The following is a 19577-nucleotide window of genomic DNA, read 5'->3' as shown; positions in this document are numbered from 1 at the left end:
TATTTTTCTCTTTTCTGTTGTCCTGTTCCCTTGGCTCTAGTAGTCTTTCTAGTTCCAGACTACTTCCCTTGGACTTCAGACTACCATTGTGCCTGCCTTCCTTTTGACCTGGTGTCCTCTGCTTCTCTGACAGCCTGATGCCTGTTTGTCTCATTTGCTGACTCTTGGCCCAGACTCCTGATATCTCTGTCGTCTTGTCCATTTATCTACTTCTTCACCAGCCCTTGGCACATATTGCAATCTCCCTATCCCGGCCACTTGCCCAGACCAGTTGACCCCTCAGCAATACATATCAGTTACACTCCTGATTAAAAGCAGAGCTTACAATAAAGGAAGTGACGAAATAAATAAGTCTGTCTAGACATCTGAAAGCACCAGAATTAAAAATATTAAATATTCAAAATTAAACCTTGACCAATCTTTTGTTACAGTATAATACCTGGAACATAAAAATTAATGGAATGCAGCAGCTCAGGTATCGGGCAATCAACAAATATTTGAGTGCCTACCATGGGCAAGGCACTGTACTTGAAAGGATCCCTAGCCACTGAAATATGTTTGCTTTTCAACGAATAAACAAGGTGGCAGAAGATATTCCTTGGGGAGCCTGTTAAGAAAAATTCCACAAAGAAATAAGAGGGGGAAAGGCTATAAAATCAATTCTACTCCTACCATAGCAGTTAAACTTCTGGATCTTAACTCCTGGCTGAACTGGCTGATAGCATATTTCAGCAGGGCTTGGAAAACCAGTTTGGTGTTTTAGATATTCTGAGAGAGGTGACTTTCTGCCTCGTCACGTGGGATTCCCAAGAGTCCAGTTCCTCATTCCAATCCACTCCATGTTTATGAAAGTGCATTAGCTGGCACATTAAGAAAAAAATCTCAGTGCAGGAAGTCACCCAATCCTGATAAGTTGACATGTAGAATAAAGTTTATGGTGTTATTTATTGCTAAGGTAGTCCTGGTTAAAGGTTACGTGTGTACAGTTGGAGGAGGGGCAGACAAGGGAGAATGTAGATAACTAAAGTGAAATAGAGCTGATGTATTCAGAGCTTATGCTGCTAGAGGTGAGATCAGTTACCTACTTGCAACTGAAATTTCAAACTTCTGCTTAGCGGGGACCTGAGTGGACAAATGGTGACTGATAGTTGGAAATAGCAGCAGACATCTTAAGTTTTATGCTCAGATGAACGAGCAATGAACCAGGAGAATAAGTCCAGTTGTTTTCGGCTGCTTGTAATTTTTACCTTTTTATTTAAAATCACAGCGTCTTTTTCTGTGAATGCCTATGTGACTGTGACTTATTACAATGAAACCAGCAACTACACTACAATAGAGAGGTGTGAGTGCGGTGTTTATGGATTAGCTTCACCAGTGGCTAACGCTATGGGGGTGGTGAGCATCCCTAAGAACAGTAACTACCAAGCCTGTGACTACAACACTGAATTTACTAACACTAACAGTCCGTGGATTGCGCTGATAGAAAGAGGTAATTGTACATTTTCAGAAAAAATTCAAGCAGCAGGCAGAAGAAATGCAGATGCTGTTGTGATTTTCAATGTTCCAGACACGGGCAACCAGACGATACAGATGGCAAATTTCGGTAAGTAATGACCAAGTCCCAAAGAGAGTTTATGTCTTTGTTTGTCTTAAAATGGTATTTCCATCTAGAATTACTCTAGGATCTGGCAATGACATTATAAAACGATTTACTTAAAACATTTTTTGCCCAGCACTACTTGGAATCACTTTACTATTATTACTTAATATTTGTAATTAATGTGTTCCGAGGACAAAAGCAATTCATGGAGTGACCCTATTTTCTTTCACGATTTTCTTAGTTGTATTCGTTTGCTCACTGTTTATTATGTAACTGCTTTTGAAGAAAATGTACCTGACCTCTAAACATTAAAGAAAACATAAATATTTTAATTCCATTTTCAATTTGTGCTCTTCAGCTTGATTCATTTTGTTAGGCAGAAAGGATTGTATGGATTCAAGTATGCAGTAACTACAAAACTGATTAATTATTATGAGTAAACAATAGCATATTGTAAGTATGCAAAATGTTTACAGAAATGAGAATTCAACTATCTGCTGTGTGCGTATGAGATCTGAAACTGTTTGTGGGACTAATACATATAAAACTACTCTCTAAGAAAATTTTTACATTGGAAAAGGCACGGTAGAAATAGGATCACGCTGAAATTTACACCAAAAGTAAAAGTTTCCCTTAGAAGTATTTACTTAGGACTTCATAAGTAAATATAATCATCTAATTTATTAACTTTATATTGGAATTTACTTCCAAGAATTACTGTTTTTATTTGTTTTGTAAAACAATGCCACTTTCCAAACAAATGGTGTTTAAACTAGTAAAGAAGTAGATTTCTTACTCAAGTTTTCTATACTATGGGTGAAAATGGGTATTTTTTACCCCAAGACGGCTAAAGAAAAAAAAAATGATAATAATTTCAAACAGGGTAAGAGCTGGAAGAACACAATATCAGGATAATAATAGGTTAACAATAGGTTATCACCACCAAACTTGGCCCCTAAGGAAACTAATGTAAATTCAACACATTTCAGAATTGTAAAAGAAAGAAAATCAAACTTGTGTTAAGATTAGTAGCAATTGGAACATGCAGGTTGTACACATGCAATATGGCAGTTTAGTACTAACGTGGAGAAACAAGCTCCTTGTTTCTCTGGGTATCAAACCACCAGGTAAAGATGGTCTTTCAGCAGTACAAAGTATCACAAACGTACAAAATTCCACTCGTTACCTTTTGTAACATATCCTGGACACTCCCAGAACTCAGGCATTCACACTTTTTTTCTTTTAAAGTTCAGAGAACTCCAGAAGCCTTCCCTGAGTGTTCCTACATTTTTACAGGTGACTTTTATTTTTGTAGAAATAAGAGAGACAGCCTTCTCATGAAAATCAGAAATTAAACTTGTTCTAAGGAACCTACTTCCCTAATGTTTCCACTTCGATTCTGAGTGCTCTAGGTTTCCTTTTGCAGGGACAATCACCTTGTTTTCACTCCCCTACTATATTTAAAATCTAAACAGCCCCAAACTAAATAGTAGCCCAGTTTTCAAAACTTGCTTTACAACGTGCAGTAGAGGCCAACATCTAGCGGAATGTGGGTACCCAGCCACTGATTTTAAAAGATTTACCAGAGGTCACTTACAGTAAATCTCACCAAAAGGCATGCACACAGTCATCTGAACGTCTGACTCCAAGCAGAGTATTAAAAACAAGGCAGTTAACTTTAGCATTCAATAAGTACCTCCTGAGTACTCAAGGATCAAAAATATTTTTTATTTTAATTTTTTTATAATTTTTATTTTGTTATATTAGTCACCATACAGTACATCCCCAGTTTTTGATGCAATGTTCCATGATTCATTATTTGCATATAACACCCAGTGCACCATGCAATACGTGCCCTCCTTACTACCCATCACCAGCCTATCCCAATCCCCCACCCCCTCCCCTCTGAAGCCCTGTTTGTATCCCAGAGTCCATAGTCTCTCATGCTTCATTCCCCCTTCTGTTTACCGCCCCCCTTCATTCTTCCCTTCCTTCTCCTACAGATCTTCCGATTTCTTATGCTCCACAAATGAGTGAAACCATATGATAATTGTCTTTCTCTGCTTGACTTATTTCACTTAGCATAATCCACTTCTCTTTTAAACACAGCCTTTAATCTGTGCTTTGAGATCTATTCAATTTCTGTTCTGAGGATGCTTGTATTATTAATTGTTGCTTCTAATTCCTATTTATAAAACCAGTTCCTCTCAACCGAATCCCTTTTTCTAATATAAAATTACACAAAGTCATCCTTCAACTCCATATTTGCCTCCACTTTATCATGTACTCTTCTTACAGAAAAATTGTTCATAGTTTCATCTCTACTTCAGCTCATCATTCCTGAATCCACTCCAAACCAGCTTTCTCTGTCTTTTCTATAGTGAAAACTCACCGATAGTACCATTGACCCTCATGTCACAGAATTCAATGGATATTTTTCTATCCCCATCAGATCTGATGTTTCCACAGCATTTCTATTGTCTCTGATATTTTCTTTTTCTCTTCTTGGCTGATATAATATCACCATCTCTTGGTTTTCCAACTATGTTTCTGTTTCCTTTGATGGCTAATGATTTTGAACATTTTTTCATGTGTCTGTTAGCCATTTGTACATCTTCATTGGAAAAGTGTCTATTCATATCTTCTGCCCATTTTTTGATTTGATTATTTGTTTCCCGTGTATTGCATTTGAGAAGTTTTTTGTTGATCTTGGATACTAATCTTTTATCTGTAGTGTCATTTGCAAATATATTCTCCCATTCCGTGGGCTGCCCCTTAGTTGGATTTCTAAATCAATCTTTTCCCTAAGTGGGGAAGACTGACCTGAAGCTAGAGCAATAATTGGTAAAGAAACAATAGTCACTCATGTTAGCCAGGATGGGAGATGTTTCATCATTTTTGTGGGTTGGACACTGTTCATATTTTGACTATGTTCAGACATGATTGTGGAGTGGTCTTATTTTTGTCCTGATCCATCATGATCGCAGAGCGACCTTCCCTAATGATGTTCTGTAAGACTATTTATGTTCAACAAGAAAACACCAAGGCCCAATTGAGAGTGGCAGGCTGGGTCCCAGATGTCAGGGGCTGCTTGTCCCTTTCTCACTGACAACACACTATGCCCTTGCCTTACTGTGGTACAAATACATTCTCCTCCTTCTGCCTACCACCGCCACCATTTTATATTTCTGGGCCTCCTCATCCCCACTAGGCTGCCTTCAAGGTCCCCAACAAGCATAAAGGATGCCCCTGCACTCCTTGCTCTCATGGTTTCAAGATGTGGGCACAGAGTGTCCTTAGTCTATTTGTAGCCTCCCTGGTAGCAAGCTTCTTCTTTCTGAATGGGACAATTTGGTCTGAGAAGAGCTTCCACTGAGGAGGAATAATGGCTAGCCGAATGCTTGGAGGTGAACCTTTAATTCAACGTTGCCCAATTTGCAGTCTATTTTTACTTCGCCCTTTGATGGTGTTGGGAACAGGAGGATATGCTTATGGTATCCTTAAGTAATGACATAACGTCTTAACAACCCTTCCCAAATGTTTCAGACATCCATCCCGTTCTGTCCCAGACATGCAAGAAAAATCAAAAGGCCCGTTATTAAAGTCTGAAAGTTGGAGCCTGTTAAGTACTTTACTGGATAAGCAAACAGGTCCTGAAAGTGAATGATGCTATTAATAGATAAATTGCCTTAAGAAATGCTTAGGCTTGAATGCAGTTTATTTTAGCCAAGTCAATAATCTGGATGGAATAAAATGGTTCTTATATTTTTATCATTTTGACTGTGTTGAACGAAGGGGATTTCAGGGTAAGGTTTGAAGGATTTCAGAATCCCCCAAACTCATCAACTCTAGAGTAAGTAAGTGCAGGGAAAGGAAGGGTTTAATCAGAGCAGCAAACGCAAATGCGAAATGTTTTGGGAAATTGTCTTTAGAAATGAAAGAGGAAATAAAAACATAGTATATAAATGGAGAAAATAATTAAAAACTTCACTAAGGGGGCACCTGGGTGGCACAGCGGCTAAGCGTCTGCCTTCGGCTCAGGGCGTGATCCCGGCGTTATGGGATTGAGCCCCACATCGGGCTCCTCCGCTAGGAGCCTGCTTCTTCCTCTCCCACTCCCCCTGCTTGTGTTCCCTCTCTCGCTGGCTGTCTCTATCTCTGTCGAATAAATAAATAAAATCTTTAAAAAAAACTTCACTAAGGTTAGACTCAGATATACACATAAAGAACTTAATTCAAGAAAAGTAATCAGTTCCACTCCAAAGGAATATCAGATCTGTCTAGTTGTATTCATCTTCAAGACTTTATCCTCAGAACATTGCAATAACTTCCTAACTGATTTTGCTTCTCTTGTCCTTTTCCAGGCCACTCCCCACACTGAAGCCAAAGTGACTTTTGAGAAAAGATAAGTCACACCTTGTCTAAAATCTTTTCGTAGCTTCCCATGGCACTTAGAGTAAATTCAAACTCCTTCCCATGTCCTTACCTAGCCCTGAATCACCTGCTCCTGCCTATCACTCTGACCTCATCTCCGCTAGCCTCCCTGCCTCCTCACCGCCACAGCCCCCCACCCCCGCCACTCACTCAGCTCTAGCCACACTGGCTTCCTTTCAGTCCCTCCATTTCACTAAACTCTTCCCTGCCCTTGAGCCTGGAAATACTTGATACCTTCCCCTTCTTCACTCCTACATCTCATTAAACCTAATGTCCTATTGATGTGACTTCCAAGCATTACTTTTTTTTTAAGTTTTTATTTTATTCCAGTTAGTTAACATACAGTGTAATATGAGTTTCAGGCGTACGACACAGTGCTTCAACACTTCCATTTACCACGGGTGCTCATCACAAGTGCCCTCCTTAATCCTCATCTCCTATTTCACCCATCCCCCCACCGCCACCCGTCTGGGAACCATCAGTTTGTTCTCTAGAGTTAAGAGTCTATTTTTTGGTTTCTCTCTCACTCTCTCTTTTTCTTGGCTTGTTTGTTTTGTTTCTTAAATTCCACATGTGACTGAAATCATGTAGTATTGTCTTTGTCTGACTTATTTTGCTTAGCATTATACTCTCTAGCTCCATTCATGTTGTTGCAAATGGCAAGATTTCCTTCTTTTTATGGCCGAATAATATTCTATTGTATATATGTGTATGTATGTATACCACAACTTCTTTATCCATTCTTCTACCAAAAAACACTTGGGCTGCTTCCATAATTTGGCTATTGTAAAAAACGCTGCTATAAACATTGGGGTGCATGCATCCCTTTGAATTAGTGTTCTTGTATTCTTTGGGGAAATACACAATAGTGCAATTATTGGATCATAGGGTAGTTCTATTTTTAACTTTTTGAGAAACTTCCGTACTGTTTTCCACAGTGGCTGCACCAGTTTGCACTCCCCTCAACAGTGCAAGAGGGGTTTCCCTTTTTCCACATCCTCACCAATACTTGCTGTTTCTTGTGTTGTTGATTTTAGCCATTCTGACAGGTGTGAGGTGATATCTCATTTAGTTTTGATTTGCGTTTCCCTGATGATAAGTGGTGATGAGCATCTTTTCATGTCTATTGGCCATCTGGATGTCTTCTTGGAGAAATGTCTGTTCATGTGTTCTGCCTACTTTTATTGGATTATTTGGTTTTTGGGCGTTGAGTTGTATAAGTGCTTATATATTCTGGATAATAACCCTTTAACACTTATATCATTTGCAAATGTCTTCTCCCATTCAGTAGGTTGCCTTTTAGTTTAGCTGATTGTTTCCTTCACTGTGCAGAAGCTTTTTATTTTGATGCAGTCCCAATAGTTCATTTTTGCTTTTCTTTCCCTTGCCTTGGGAGACATATCTATTAAGAAATTGCTACAGCAGTTGTCAGAGAAGTTACTGCCTATGTTCTCTTCTAGGACTTTTATGATTTCAGGTCTCACATTTAGGTCTTTAATACATTATGAATTTATTGTTCTGTATGGTGTGAGAAAGTGGTCCAGTTTCATTGTTTTGCATGTTGCTGTCCAGTTTTCCCAAACCATTTGTTGAAGAAACTTTTTCCCTTCGGATATTCTTTCCTGCTTTGTTGAAGATCAATTCACCATACAGTTGTGGGTTCATTTCTGGGTTTTCTGTTCTGTTCCATTGATCTATGTGTCTGTTTTTGTGCCAGTACCATACTGTTTTGATGACTACAGCTGTGTAATATAACCTGAGGTCTGAAATTGTGATGGCTTCCAGCTTTGTTTGCTTTTCTCAAGTTTGCTTTGGCCATTCAGGTTTTTTTGTGGTTCCATACAAATTTTAGGATTATTTGTTCTAGTTCTGTGAAAAATGCTGTTGGTATTTTGATAGGGATTGCATAAAATCTGTAAATTGCTTTGTGTAGTACATTTTAGCAATATTTGTCCTTCCAATCCATGAGTATGGAAAGTCTTTCATTTCTTTGTGTCATCTTCAATTTTTTCATCAGTGTTTTAAAGTTTTCAGAGTACAGATCTTTGGGTTCTGTAGGTTTATTCCTCTTCGGGTAGGTTTATTCCTAGGTATCTTATTATTTTGGGTGTAATTGTAAATGAGATTAATTCCTTAATTTCTCTTTCTGCTGCTTCATTATTGGTGCATAGAAATGCAACAGATTTCTGTATGTTGATTTTGTATCCTACGACTTTACTGATTTGTGTATCAGTTCTATCAATTTTTTGGTGGAGTCTTTCGGGTTTTCTATGTATAGTATCATGTCATTGGCAAATAGTGAAAGTTTGACTTCTTCCTTACCGATTTGGATGCCTTTTATTTCTTTTTGTTGTCTGATTGCTGAGGCTAGGACTTCCAGTGCTATGTCGAACAAAAGTGGTGAGAGTGGACATCCTTATTGTGTTCCTGACCTTAGGGGAAAAGCTCTCAGTTTTTTCCCCATTAAGGATGATGTTAGCTGTGGGTTTTTCATATAGGCCTTTATTATGTTGAGGTATGTTCCCTCTAAACCTATTTTATTGGGGCACCTGGATGGCTCAGTTGGTTGAGTGTCTGACTCTTGGTTTTAGCTCAGGTCGTGAGCTCATGGTCATGGGATCAAGCTCCCAAGTCGGGCTCCCTGCTCAGCAGGGAGTCTGCTTGAGGATTCTCTCCCTCTGCCCTTCCCCCAACTTGTGCTCGCTCTCTCTCTCTCCCTAAAATAAACAAATCTTTAATAAAAAATAAAAAATAAACCTACTTTGTTGAGGGTTTTTATCATGCATGGATGTTGTACCTTGTCAAATGATTTTTCTGTGTCTATTGAAATGATCAGGTGGTTCTTTATCCTTTCTCTTATTGATGTGATGTATCACGTCGATTGATTTGCAAACATTGAACCACCCTTGCATCGCAGAAATAAATCCCACTTGATCATGGTGAATGATATTTTTAATATATTGTTGAATTCAGTTTGCTATCATTTGGCTGAGAATTTTTACATCTATGTTCATCAGGGATATTGGCCCATAGTTCTCTTTTTCAGTCGTGTCTTTATCTGGTTTTGTAACCAGGGCAATACTGGCCTCATAGAATGAATTTGGAAGTTTGTCTTCCTTTTCTATTTTTTGGAAGAGTTTAAGAATAGGTAATAGTTTTTCTTTACCTGTTTGGTAGAATTTACCTGTGAAGCCATCTGGTCCTGCACTTTTGTTTGTTAGGTGTTTTTTGATTACTGACGCAATTTCTTTCTTTCTTTTTTAAAGACTGTATTTCTTTGAAAGAGAAAGAGAGCGCATGAGCAGGGGCAGAGAGAGAGGGAGAAGCAGACTCCCCTGATCAGCAGGGAGCCTGATGCGGGGCTCAATCCCAGGACCCTCGGATCATGACCTGAGCCAAAGGCAGATGCTTAACCGACTGAACCACCCAGGCATCCCCAAAACTAAAATGATTCTGATGCAACCAGTTTGGCACCAGAAGACAATAAAGACAAATATGAAGGATTATTTCCAGATGGCCTTGGTTAAACCACATGTATATAATTTGGGAGGGCTTTTTAAAATACTGTTTAGCCTTCTTATTTATTATCATGTATAATTAGCCAGCATATAGTACATCATTAGTTTCTGATATAGTGTTCTACGATTTATTAGTTGCATATAGCACCCAGTGCTCATCACCACACGTGCCCTCCTTAATACCCATCACCCTGTTACCCCATCCCCCCACCCTCTCCTTTCTGTAACCCTCAGTTTGTTTCCCAGAGTCCAGAGTCTCTCAAGGTTCATCTCCTGTCTGATTTCTTCCCATTCAGTTTTCCCTCCCTCCGCTATGGCCCTCCATGCTATTCCTTATGTTCCACATATGAGTGAAACCATATGATAATTGACTGACTCAATTTCTTTGCCAGTTATCAATCTGTTCAAATTTTCTATTTCTTCCTGTTTCAGTTTTGGTATATATGTTCTTAGGAATTGTCCAATTTGTTGGCATATAGTTTTTCATAATATTCTCTTATTAATGTTTGTATTTCTGTGGCATTGGTTGTTATTTCTCCTCTCTTGTTTGTAATTTTATTTATTTGAGTCCTTTCTCTTTTTTTCTTGATAAGTCTGGCTAGAGGTCTATCAATTTTATTGATTTTTTCCGAGGACCAGCTTCTGGTTTCACTGATCTGTTTTTTGTTTGTCTGTTTGTTTGTTGTTTTAGTTTCTATATGATTTACTTCTGCTCTCATCTTTATTATTCCTATTCTTCTGCTGGTTTTAAGTTTTGTTTATTGTTCCTTTTCTAGCTCCTTTAGATGTAAGGTTAGGTTGTTTATTTGAGATTTTTCTTGCTTCTTAAGGTAGGCCTGTATTGCTATAAGCTTCCCTCTTAGAACCACTTTTGCTGCATCCCAGAGGTTTTGGACTGTTGTGTTTTCATTTTCATTTGTTTCCACATATTTTTTTTACTTCTTCTTTGAGTTCCTGGTTGACCCATTCACTATTTAGTAGCATGTTATTTAACCTCCATGTATTTGTAGTCTTTCCAGATTTTTTTCTTGTGGATGACTTCTAGTTTTATAGCATTGTGGCCATAAAAGATGCATGGCATGACTTCGATCTTCTTGAATTTTTGAGACTGGTTTTGTGGCCTAATATGTGATCAAAATGTCTCTTATTTCAGGCAGTCTCCCTCAACCACAGTATTTCCCATCAAACCCTGCTGCTCATTTCTGTTTAAATGTCTTGTGATGTGTAATTATTTTGTTATTTGTTTGTTATCTGCTTCTCCCACTTGATTTTAAGTTCCAGGAGGGCAGAAACCATGTCTGTCGTGCTTGCCATTGTATCCATTGTACTGAGCATAACTCATGGTCTTCACTAGTTGTTGAATGAATCAAAGTTTAAGAAACTAGAAAGCAATTTCCTTTTATGTATGAAAACATGGGAAAATTTAAGTGACATTGATTAGGTGAATTCAGCAAACTATTGCATTTTTAAATTGTTTTTATTTTTACCTACACAAGTAATACTTTCTTCTTTCAAAAAAACCACTAGAGATTAAAGTCCCCCTTGATTTCTACCCCCAATCTCAGTCCTTTCCCAAGAAATAACCATTGCTATTCATTCAGTAGGTAACCTTTCAGACTTTTCTATCGATTTTCATATACATATATATAGCCTATAGAAAATACAGTCAACTTGTGTTTTATTTCTAACTTTGATGAACTTATTCTGCAGCTTGCTTTTATTACTCAACTGTAGGACTTGGGTCTATTTCCATGTCAATGCATTTATAGTTAGATCTAATTAATTCATTTAACTATTGCATAATATTTCATAGTGTGTACACACACATAATTTTCTTAACCACTCCCCTATTAATGAGTACTTAGGTTGTTTTCAACTCTGCTCTTTTACTTCAATGAACATAATTATTGCTGATACCTAAGGAAGCTATTAACATTGAACTTGCATCATTATTGATGTGGATCTTGCCTCTGACCACATTGTTGAACTCCTATTAATTTGAATAGTTTGATCATTGATTCTCTTGGATTTTCAAGATAAATGAAAATTCTCTCCACAAAGTTTTGCCTCATCTTTTATATTAATTATATCTCTTAATTCTTTCCAGTGGTCTTATTCCATTGTCTAGGGCTCTAGTAGTGATAATAGTGTATATCCATCCTTGACTTGATCCTGATTTTACTAACAAATGTTCCCACTGTTACACTGTTAAGTTTGTTGTTTGATAGAAGTTTCTGGGAGATGCCCTTTATCAAGTTTCAGGACTTCGGTAAGGCTTCTGAATCTTGTTATTCTTATTGACAAGCTAGAATATAAATACATATGTATATTGATACATCTATGTGTAGATCAATGTAGATATAGATCAGATATATTCACTATTGTAGAATATGACCCAAAGGAAAATCCAATAGTTTACAGTCAGCTTAGGGAAAATAATAAAGTGATACAATGAAATAATAAGTAAAAGGAACAGTTTTGTTTTTCCTTTTTTCAGACATAATTTTATTTGTACCTTGAATTAAAGTGTTGAAAACATTTTTGTTGCTTACACATACAACTCTGAGTGTCAAGTTGTAAGACACAAACAAAATGTAAAAGCCTTTTGACAAATTAGAAAAATTGTTTATTAAAACTAGATAAAGTGAACAGTAGTGAATAATAAATGTAGAAACAGATGTAAAATAGAAAAACATGGGCAAAAAAAGACAGGTTTATTCACAAAATATTTGACAATCACATTGTACCACAAGTTAAATAAAGAATGACACAGTTAGGGGCGCCTGAGTGGTATAGTCAGTTAAGCGTCCTACTCTTGGTTTCAGCTCAGGTCATGATCTCGGGGTAGTGAGATCGAGACCTGCATCGGGCTCACCCCCAGAGGGGAGTCTGCTTGGGATTCTCTCTCCTCTCTCCCTCTGCCCATTTCTCTCTCAAGTAAGTAAATATATCTTTAAAAAAATGCTCTTTAAAAAAATAATGATGCAGTTATTTTAAAAACTGGTTTGATCATGAGATGTACTAACAAATACATAACATGTTAGGTCTGGAAAATACCTCAGCTATGCTTGGAATTCATGAAACTGCAAACTTCGCAAGCCTTAATAAAACCTAGCTTACAGTAACAGGATTTTGGTACCTCTCTCTCATATATATCTCTCTGTCTCTCTTCCCTCCTCTGGCTCCATAGAAGCACATACATACATAATTACATAAGAGTTTATCTTTTTATGGGGAAGACAAGGGTACAGTGTCTCTGGATGCTGGTTTCGGTGGGGGGAATGAGTCAATTCATTATGAGGTCTTTAAAGTATATTTTATCTCCCTTCTCTCCATTTTAAAATCAAGAAATATTTTGTAAGAGTAATTTGTTCATTAACATATTCTTTGCTTAACTCTTGGCCTCTTCCTCTGAAGCTTTTAATGTTTATTTATTATATTATGATTTGCTGCCAGGACATTGATTTTCCCCAACATTACCGATAATTATTACGTGTGTGTGTGTGTGTGTGTGTGTGTGTGAATACACGCAGAGAAATGCCTGAGTGGGATTGTACAAATAGGCTAGTTCCTCTTAAGTACTCTCTCCCTCTCTTTTCGGCAATCCATGGTTCCTAATTCCTCTTACCCCAGCTACCCCTCTCCTGTTACTGAAGCCTACCTTCCCTAGGCAGCACGGACTTCATGTAAATCAATCCTACCCATTTCCATCTAAACTCGCAAATCCTATGTCCTACTCATTTAGAGAATGGTTAGATATGCAGGAACTGGTTTGATCAAGTATCCAGGAGGGAACTTCACTCGTTGCCCCTGGAAACAACATGATTTTCGTGAACAAACCCGATTTCCAACTGGTGATAATAACAGGACCTTTGGCAGAACCATGCAACAGTAAATTTGAGGAAATTGGATGTTAGAGAATCATTCATCACATCATGCCAGCAACAACCTATTCCACCCACACTCAGGACCTGCCACAATCACATAAGTGTTTAAAATTATAATAATGTTAGTTATGACTTTTTGGATTTTTAGATGTAGATCATATTTTTATCCAAATTTTTAATAACATATTCTCAGCATTACCTTCTAATGACTTCACCATGCAATGACAGTGACACCATGTGGTCAAATAAACCAGTCTCTGGCAAAAATCAATAAATAACATTGGCATCTCCTTGGTGGGCGGTACAAATAGAGAGAGATGAAAATTTGCTTAATAATTCACTTGCTTTCCATTTCCATTTTAAATGACTATCTCTCAGTATCATTATTCCTAATAAGTGGAGCTCTTTTTTCTTTCAATATTGCACCTAATTCCTATTAAAATCTGTTTTTGCTTGCCCTTTATGGAGGCGATTGGTAATAGTATTTTATTAGCTATGTACCAAGTTTTCTTCTAAGTGTAATCATCTCAGCAACTCCATGAGATACATAGTGTTAGTATCTCCATTTTATATATAAGGAAACTGAGACATAGAGAGGTGAGTTAACTTCCCCATGGTCATGCAGCCCATAGGTTGCAAAATGAGGTCTGGACCCTAATATCCTGACTCTAGAGTCTGTGATCTCATTTTGTACATGATACTTCCTCTCTAGTGAGCATATACTATGCAAGGCCCCGTACAAAAAATAGCACAAAAACATGATCAATGCCCTGGAGGAGGAAAATGTAGTAGGAAGAACTGACATGTATACAATTTGTAGAAGGCAGCATATGACACTATAATCGAAGAGTTAAGGGGCGCCTGGGTGGCTCATTCAGTTAAGTGGCTGCCTTCAGCTCAGGTCATGATTCCAGGGTCCTGGGATCAAGTCCCACGCCAGGCTCCCTGCTCAGCGGGGAGCCTGCTTCTCCCTCTGCCTGCCGCTCACGCTGTTCGTACTCTCTCTCTCTCTTTGACAAATAAATAAATAAAAATCTTTAAAAAAAAAAAGAAGCAGCATTAAGGTTATTGGAGTTGAAGCAATTAAGAAATTATGAGGTCAGGGTATTGGACGGGTCATCAGCATGGATGTTAAAGTTAGAGAAGATGTTAGCACAGAAGTCAAAGATCAGTAGTGGGCATATTAAAAGGACGAGCGCTCTCTCTCTCTCACACACATAAATAAATAAATAAATAAATAAATAAATAAATAAATAAATAAAATTTTGTTTTAATAAACAAGGAGAGCAACAGGGTAGGCCATCAGAAAGTGGGGCATTTCTGTTAGGGTTTCCGAAGTTCAGTAGATCAGGATGATGATAACAGCCAGAGTATGGCCATGGCAGTGGGGTGACTGAAGTGGAAAGGAGGTCCAGTTCCCTGAAGTTGGATCACAATGAGTCCAGAGTATTGGGTGATGGAAGGACTTAGCGTGGAAAGGATGACTGTGATGCAAACGACAGTCTTCATATGTGCAGGCGAATGCCTGGGATGTTGGTCCATGACTAAACAGGCCGGGAAGACATAGAAGGTGGTCAAACCAAGTGCCATGAATCCCTTGACTACCCACGAGTCTCCAGGAAACTGGGGATTTATTCATGAGGGTGAGGGGACAGTGGTCTGGAACCCACGTGGGAGTAAGAAAACCCCTTATAGCCCTGAAATATGTGGGGTACAGAAGGATGAGCTGCCTCTACTGAAAGTAATGGAAGAAGTGGTATCTTCAGGGGCAGGAAGATAGGTCGGGGACCACAGAGAAACGGCATAAGCCTTCATATAACCCTCACTGAAGAGATCTGAGAAAACTGTACCTGTGAAGCATGTGTAAGGGAGCCAGAGATCTTGAAGACACAGTGGAAACTTCCAGGAGGGGAGCAGTGGAAGAAGAACAAGCAGTATAGAGAGGGGAGAACAGGACTGAATATGAACGAAATTAGCTTCCAACTGGGCTAATAACTAAGGATGGCTGGAATGTGAGACCAGGGGGCATACAGTGTAAAGGTTTCAAACTAAATTCTGGAATCAAGGTATCTCAAACAAGGCCAGGACTTGGGGGAGCAGTGTAGAAGGCTGGCAGTGCACACAGAAGGTAAGAGAATGATTCACAAGAGAGCGGGCGCTCTTGGAGGAGCTGAGAAGGGCAGAGCTGAATATGGTAGAGATAAAAAAAAAATATGAGAGAATTTAGACCAAAAGGGTCCCAGAGCTGTGGCTGCAGATTACAAGGGCGAGGGAGGGGTGTGTTCATGCTTGGGCAGGGAGGGGGAATACAGTGGAAGGTTAGCAGGTGCTGAATGGCCTGAATGTCAAACTAACCAGCCGGAAGGTTCCAAATGGAACTGCTTTAACGTCTGAAATCAGGTGCAAGTTGGGGCTTGAATTGAGTGTTACCTGAGTATTTGGAGGATGTTGCATAAAAATGTGAAATCATTATAAAGAAGGAGCACACGACAAATTCTTTCAGGCCATTTTAATCAATCAAATGTCCTGGGAAATGATCTGTTTGTTATGACTAATGCTAATTACCTATCCCTGCATTGAGGAGATTAGGATTTTAGTAAAAACTGATAGAAACCTAGTCAAGGCCTTAGGATGTCAAAATTGCAATCATTAAATGCCTGGATGCCCTGCATTCCAGAATTGAATTAAATCCAATCTACATTTGCTTGTGTATATTTTTAGCTTTTAAATGGAAATGGAAATTGAGTTCTTTTCCTCAAAGCAGTCGATTCAGCAGAGGAGGAGAAGGAGGAGGAGGAGGAGTGTATAATCAGTCAAATAGGATGTTTGACATTATTTTAGCTCTAAAAATGTCTACATGGACCAAATGACCATTTTTCAAAATAATTTTTCACTGATTATTTTTATTAGCCTCCTGCAGGAGATAACCAGCATTTAAATGCTCAGTAACTTATACATGGTAAGATTAGCTGCAGTTGGAGGCCACAGGGGTTGATTCTGAGGAATTTAGTACCATTCCAAACATAGAGGCAAATGCTCTTTAAAAAAAAAATTAGTCTTGTCAAAAAGCCAGAAGATACAGAAAGGCCGTATTTACCAAAGGGCTCTGTGGAGAATTTTTGGAACAGAACTCAGATGGAGAGAAGGCTAAGTTGCATTTTGGCTAAAGGAAGATGTATAGTTTCTCTGACCATTTCACAAACATATCCTTTCTCCCCTGAAAACCGCAGCCCTTTGGCTCCACAAGAGGAATTCAAGAAGGCCTAAAGAGAAAGACGAGGGCTCTAACCTGATGCATATTACTCCATGATACCTGAGGTTAAACCCTAGCGTAGGAAGCCCTGGGGAGCTATTTGTTCTTGTTTACATAGCCATAGCCTGGGCCCGGGGAAGCTCTGTAGCAATAAGCTCTATGGGAATAAAATAAGACATAAAAATGTGGGGGTTTTTTTTCATCTAAAAAGCAGGGGGTTTACTTACCCACTCAACAAATATTGACTGAGGGCCAGCTATGTGTCCTGCCTTGCCACATTTTACATGTCATAGTTCTCTCTAAGCCCTCTAGCATACAGCATGGGTTTAACGAGAAGCAGTGGAATGTGGTAGTGATTCAGGGCAAGGGCTTTGTAGGGAGATGGACCTGGGTTTGAATAGCAGACCTACTATTTATTTTCTAGCTGTGTGATCTTGGACAAGTTATTAACCTCTCTGGATTCCAGTCTTCTCAGTTCAGACATCTCATCTGTAAAATGGGAATACTACAGTACTACTTTACCAAGTGGTGGTAAAGACTAAATGAAATAGCACACGTAGGGGCTCCTGGGTGGCTCAGTCGATTAAGCGTCCGCATTCAGCTCAGGTCATGATCCCGAAGTCCTGGGATCAAGCCCCATATTGGGCTCCCTATTCAGGAGTGGAGTCTGCTTCTCCCTCTCCCTCTGCCCCCACCCCTGCACTTGTGTTCTCTCTCCCTCTGGTAAAGAAGGAAGGAAGGAAGGAAGGAAGGAAGGAAGGAAGGAAGGGCACATGGAAAGAAAGAAAGAAAGAAGAAAGAAAGAAAGAAAGAAAGAAAGAAAGAAAGAAAGAAAGAAAGAAAGCAAGCACGTGTAAAGAAAGCAGCTAGCATGGTAGCTATTCTATAGTAGACACAAAAAATGGTGGCAGTAGTAAGATAACGCTGATGAAGGCATCCCCCTTCTTGGTTTATTCTACCTCTTCGTTGCTTGTCCATGTCTCTTTCTCACTTTAAAGTCTTGGATGAAAGGTATGTCCTATTCAAAGCCTTTCCCAACGAACAGTTTACCTGATCTCTCCATTCTTTGGCACCTAGCCAACGCTTATAAACGTGGGTCACATTAATTTGCTTTTTGCCTATTTGTCTGTATTCTTAAGTATTATTTGTGTCCCTCCTGGATTCTTAACTATCTTAGACTAATAGATTCACAGAGCAAACATAAAAGAGTATGTCTTCCATGTACGTCACGAATCCCTTCAACTACTGTTCCATCTGGTGGCCATCCATTTACTATTTGAGCACCTTCGGTGACAGAGATCTCATCATCTCACCAGGCAGGCAACTCAGTTCATTTCTGGACAGCTTAAGTTTTCAGGAGGTTAGTTTTCAAACTACACCAAAATGTACCTCCCTCTATCTTTTCACACGTTGTTCCTGGTTGTGCCCTCTTGAACAACATAGGACTAAATATAGGTCTAATTTAGGATCAATATAGGATTAAACTGTTCGCTACATGAAGTTGCCTTCTATTTGCTTTATATCATCCATTTAATTCTCAGTCAGTGGTATTGACTCTTTGGCTTTTTTACTAATGGCAAAGTTGAATGTCAATGTTTCTTACAGCTATAATCTTTTTTTTTCTGTCAATGGGGGGGGGCATTGCCTTTGAGTTTTGAGAACGACTTCACTTTTTGAGTCTTGGAGAGGATTTGAGAGCCAGTCACCTGTGTGATGTGATTTGTTGTGTCCCAGGATTTCCCCTGCCCAAAAAGACCCTCCTCCCTGTGATATCTGAAATTCCATCCATCATGAAAGCGGCATTCCTTTGGGTGTTAAAAAGCTCTAGGGTTTTTGAGGCCCTGTTTAAAAGGAACGTGCTCCTGGGAAAGGTAACATCTTCACCTTCACAACTGATACCCACAGTAGGGACTAAATCGTTGACAATGACTTGAGAGCAAAGTATCGGATAGGATAAGACGTGACCTGGACGCAGTAGCAGACTGCTGGAGGTCCAGGGACCTCGTCTCATTCATCTCCAGGTACACAGCACTGAGCACAGCGACGAACACTGGGCCTTCGGTGATGAATGAATGAATGAACAAGGCTGCAAAGGGGAGTATATGCCCTTCCCAATAAATATTACCGACTTCCCGATTCTCTCTCTAGCCAATGGAGTGTGGTCACACCAGAAATTTTGGGGTTCCTCAGCTTGCTGACAGCCTTGCTGGCTATTAACGGTGTTCTTTTTCTATCAGCTCTCCCTGAAGCTATCTGGTGTCTCACCTTCAGCTGGCAGCTGGGGACATGACTTCTTTGTTGGGCTGTTTCTATATAAAGCTCTGGCAATAGGAACTGCCTAGATTACCACCAGTGATTCACACACCTACACAGAGAGCTTACACCCACACAGGGTCATGGAGTGAAGCAACCAGATTCCAGCACAGGCCTCGTGTCGCTGCACAGTTCTGTGAAATTGACATCACTCTTTCACTTAGTTGTATGAGCTATTGCAGATGTAGCGATCTGCGTCGTACTCTGTGGATTTGGGAAGAGTGTACTAAAACCCACATCAATTCTCACCAGTGTTTGATCTAAGTTAAAAATCTGGCATTGGCACTTAAAGGAGTGGGGAAATGATTAAGTGCCTTCAGAGAATAGAAACTCTTGTTAAAGCAGTACATAAAAGCAACCATTTTCGGGCAAACAGTCTTTGCCTTCATTAAAGGACATCCAGCAGTGCTTCTCTTTGGCATGATTTTAGTAGCAATTCATTTGTGTTATTGTATTACTCGAAAATAATAAAGCTGCATTTTGTATTTTGTTAAAACTTTCAGAGGAAGGCCTATCTGACAGGAAATCAATGAACTATGGAAGGGTATTGTTTTAAATAGCGTTTTAGACAT

The 19577-nt window shown here is 39.1% G+C and overlaps 1 protein-coding gene across 1 annotated transcript in view; it reads left to right on the top strand.

The window, feature by feature from the left end:
* Positions 1 to 1197: 1197 nt before the first annotated feature.
* The window catches only part of RNF128 (ring finger protein 128), a 101060-nt gene continuing 82680 nt past the window's right edge, over positions 1198 to 19577 (top strand). The window contains exon 1 of the mRNA XM_008697234.2: positions 1198 to 1603. Coding sequence (XP_008695456.1) covers positions 1198 to 1603 — 406 coding nt within the window. The remainder of the gene's footprint in view (positions 1604 to 19577) is intronic.

Source organism: Ursus maritimus (genome assembly GCF_017311325.1).
Source record: "Ursus maritimus isolate PB19 chromosome X unlocalized genomic scaffold, ASM1731132v1 scaffold_X1, whole genome shotgun sequence".
NCBI classification, from domain to species: Eukaryota; Metazoa; Chordata; class Mammalia; order Carnivora; family Ursidae; genus Ursus; species Ursus maritimus.
The sequence above is the reverse complement of the archived record's forward strand: the minus strand, read 5'-3'. Positions and strand labels throughout refer to the sequence as shown.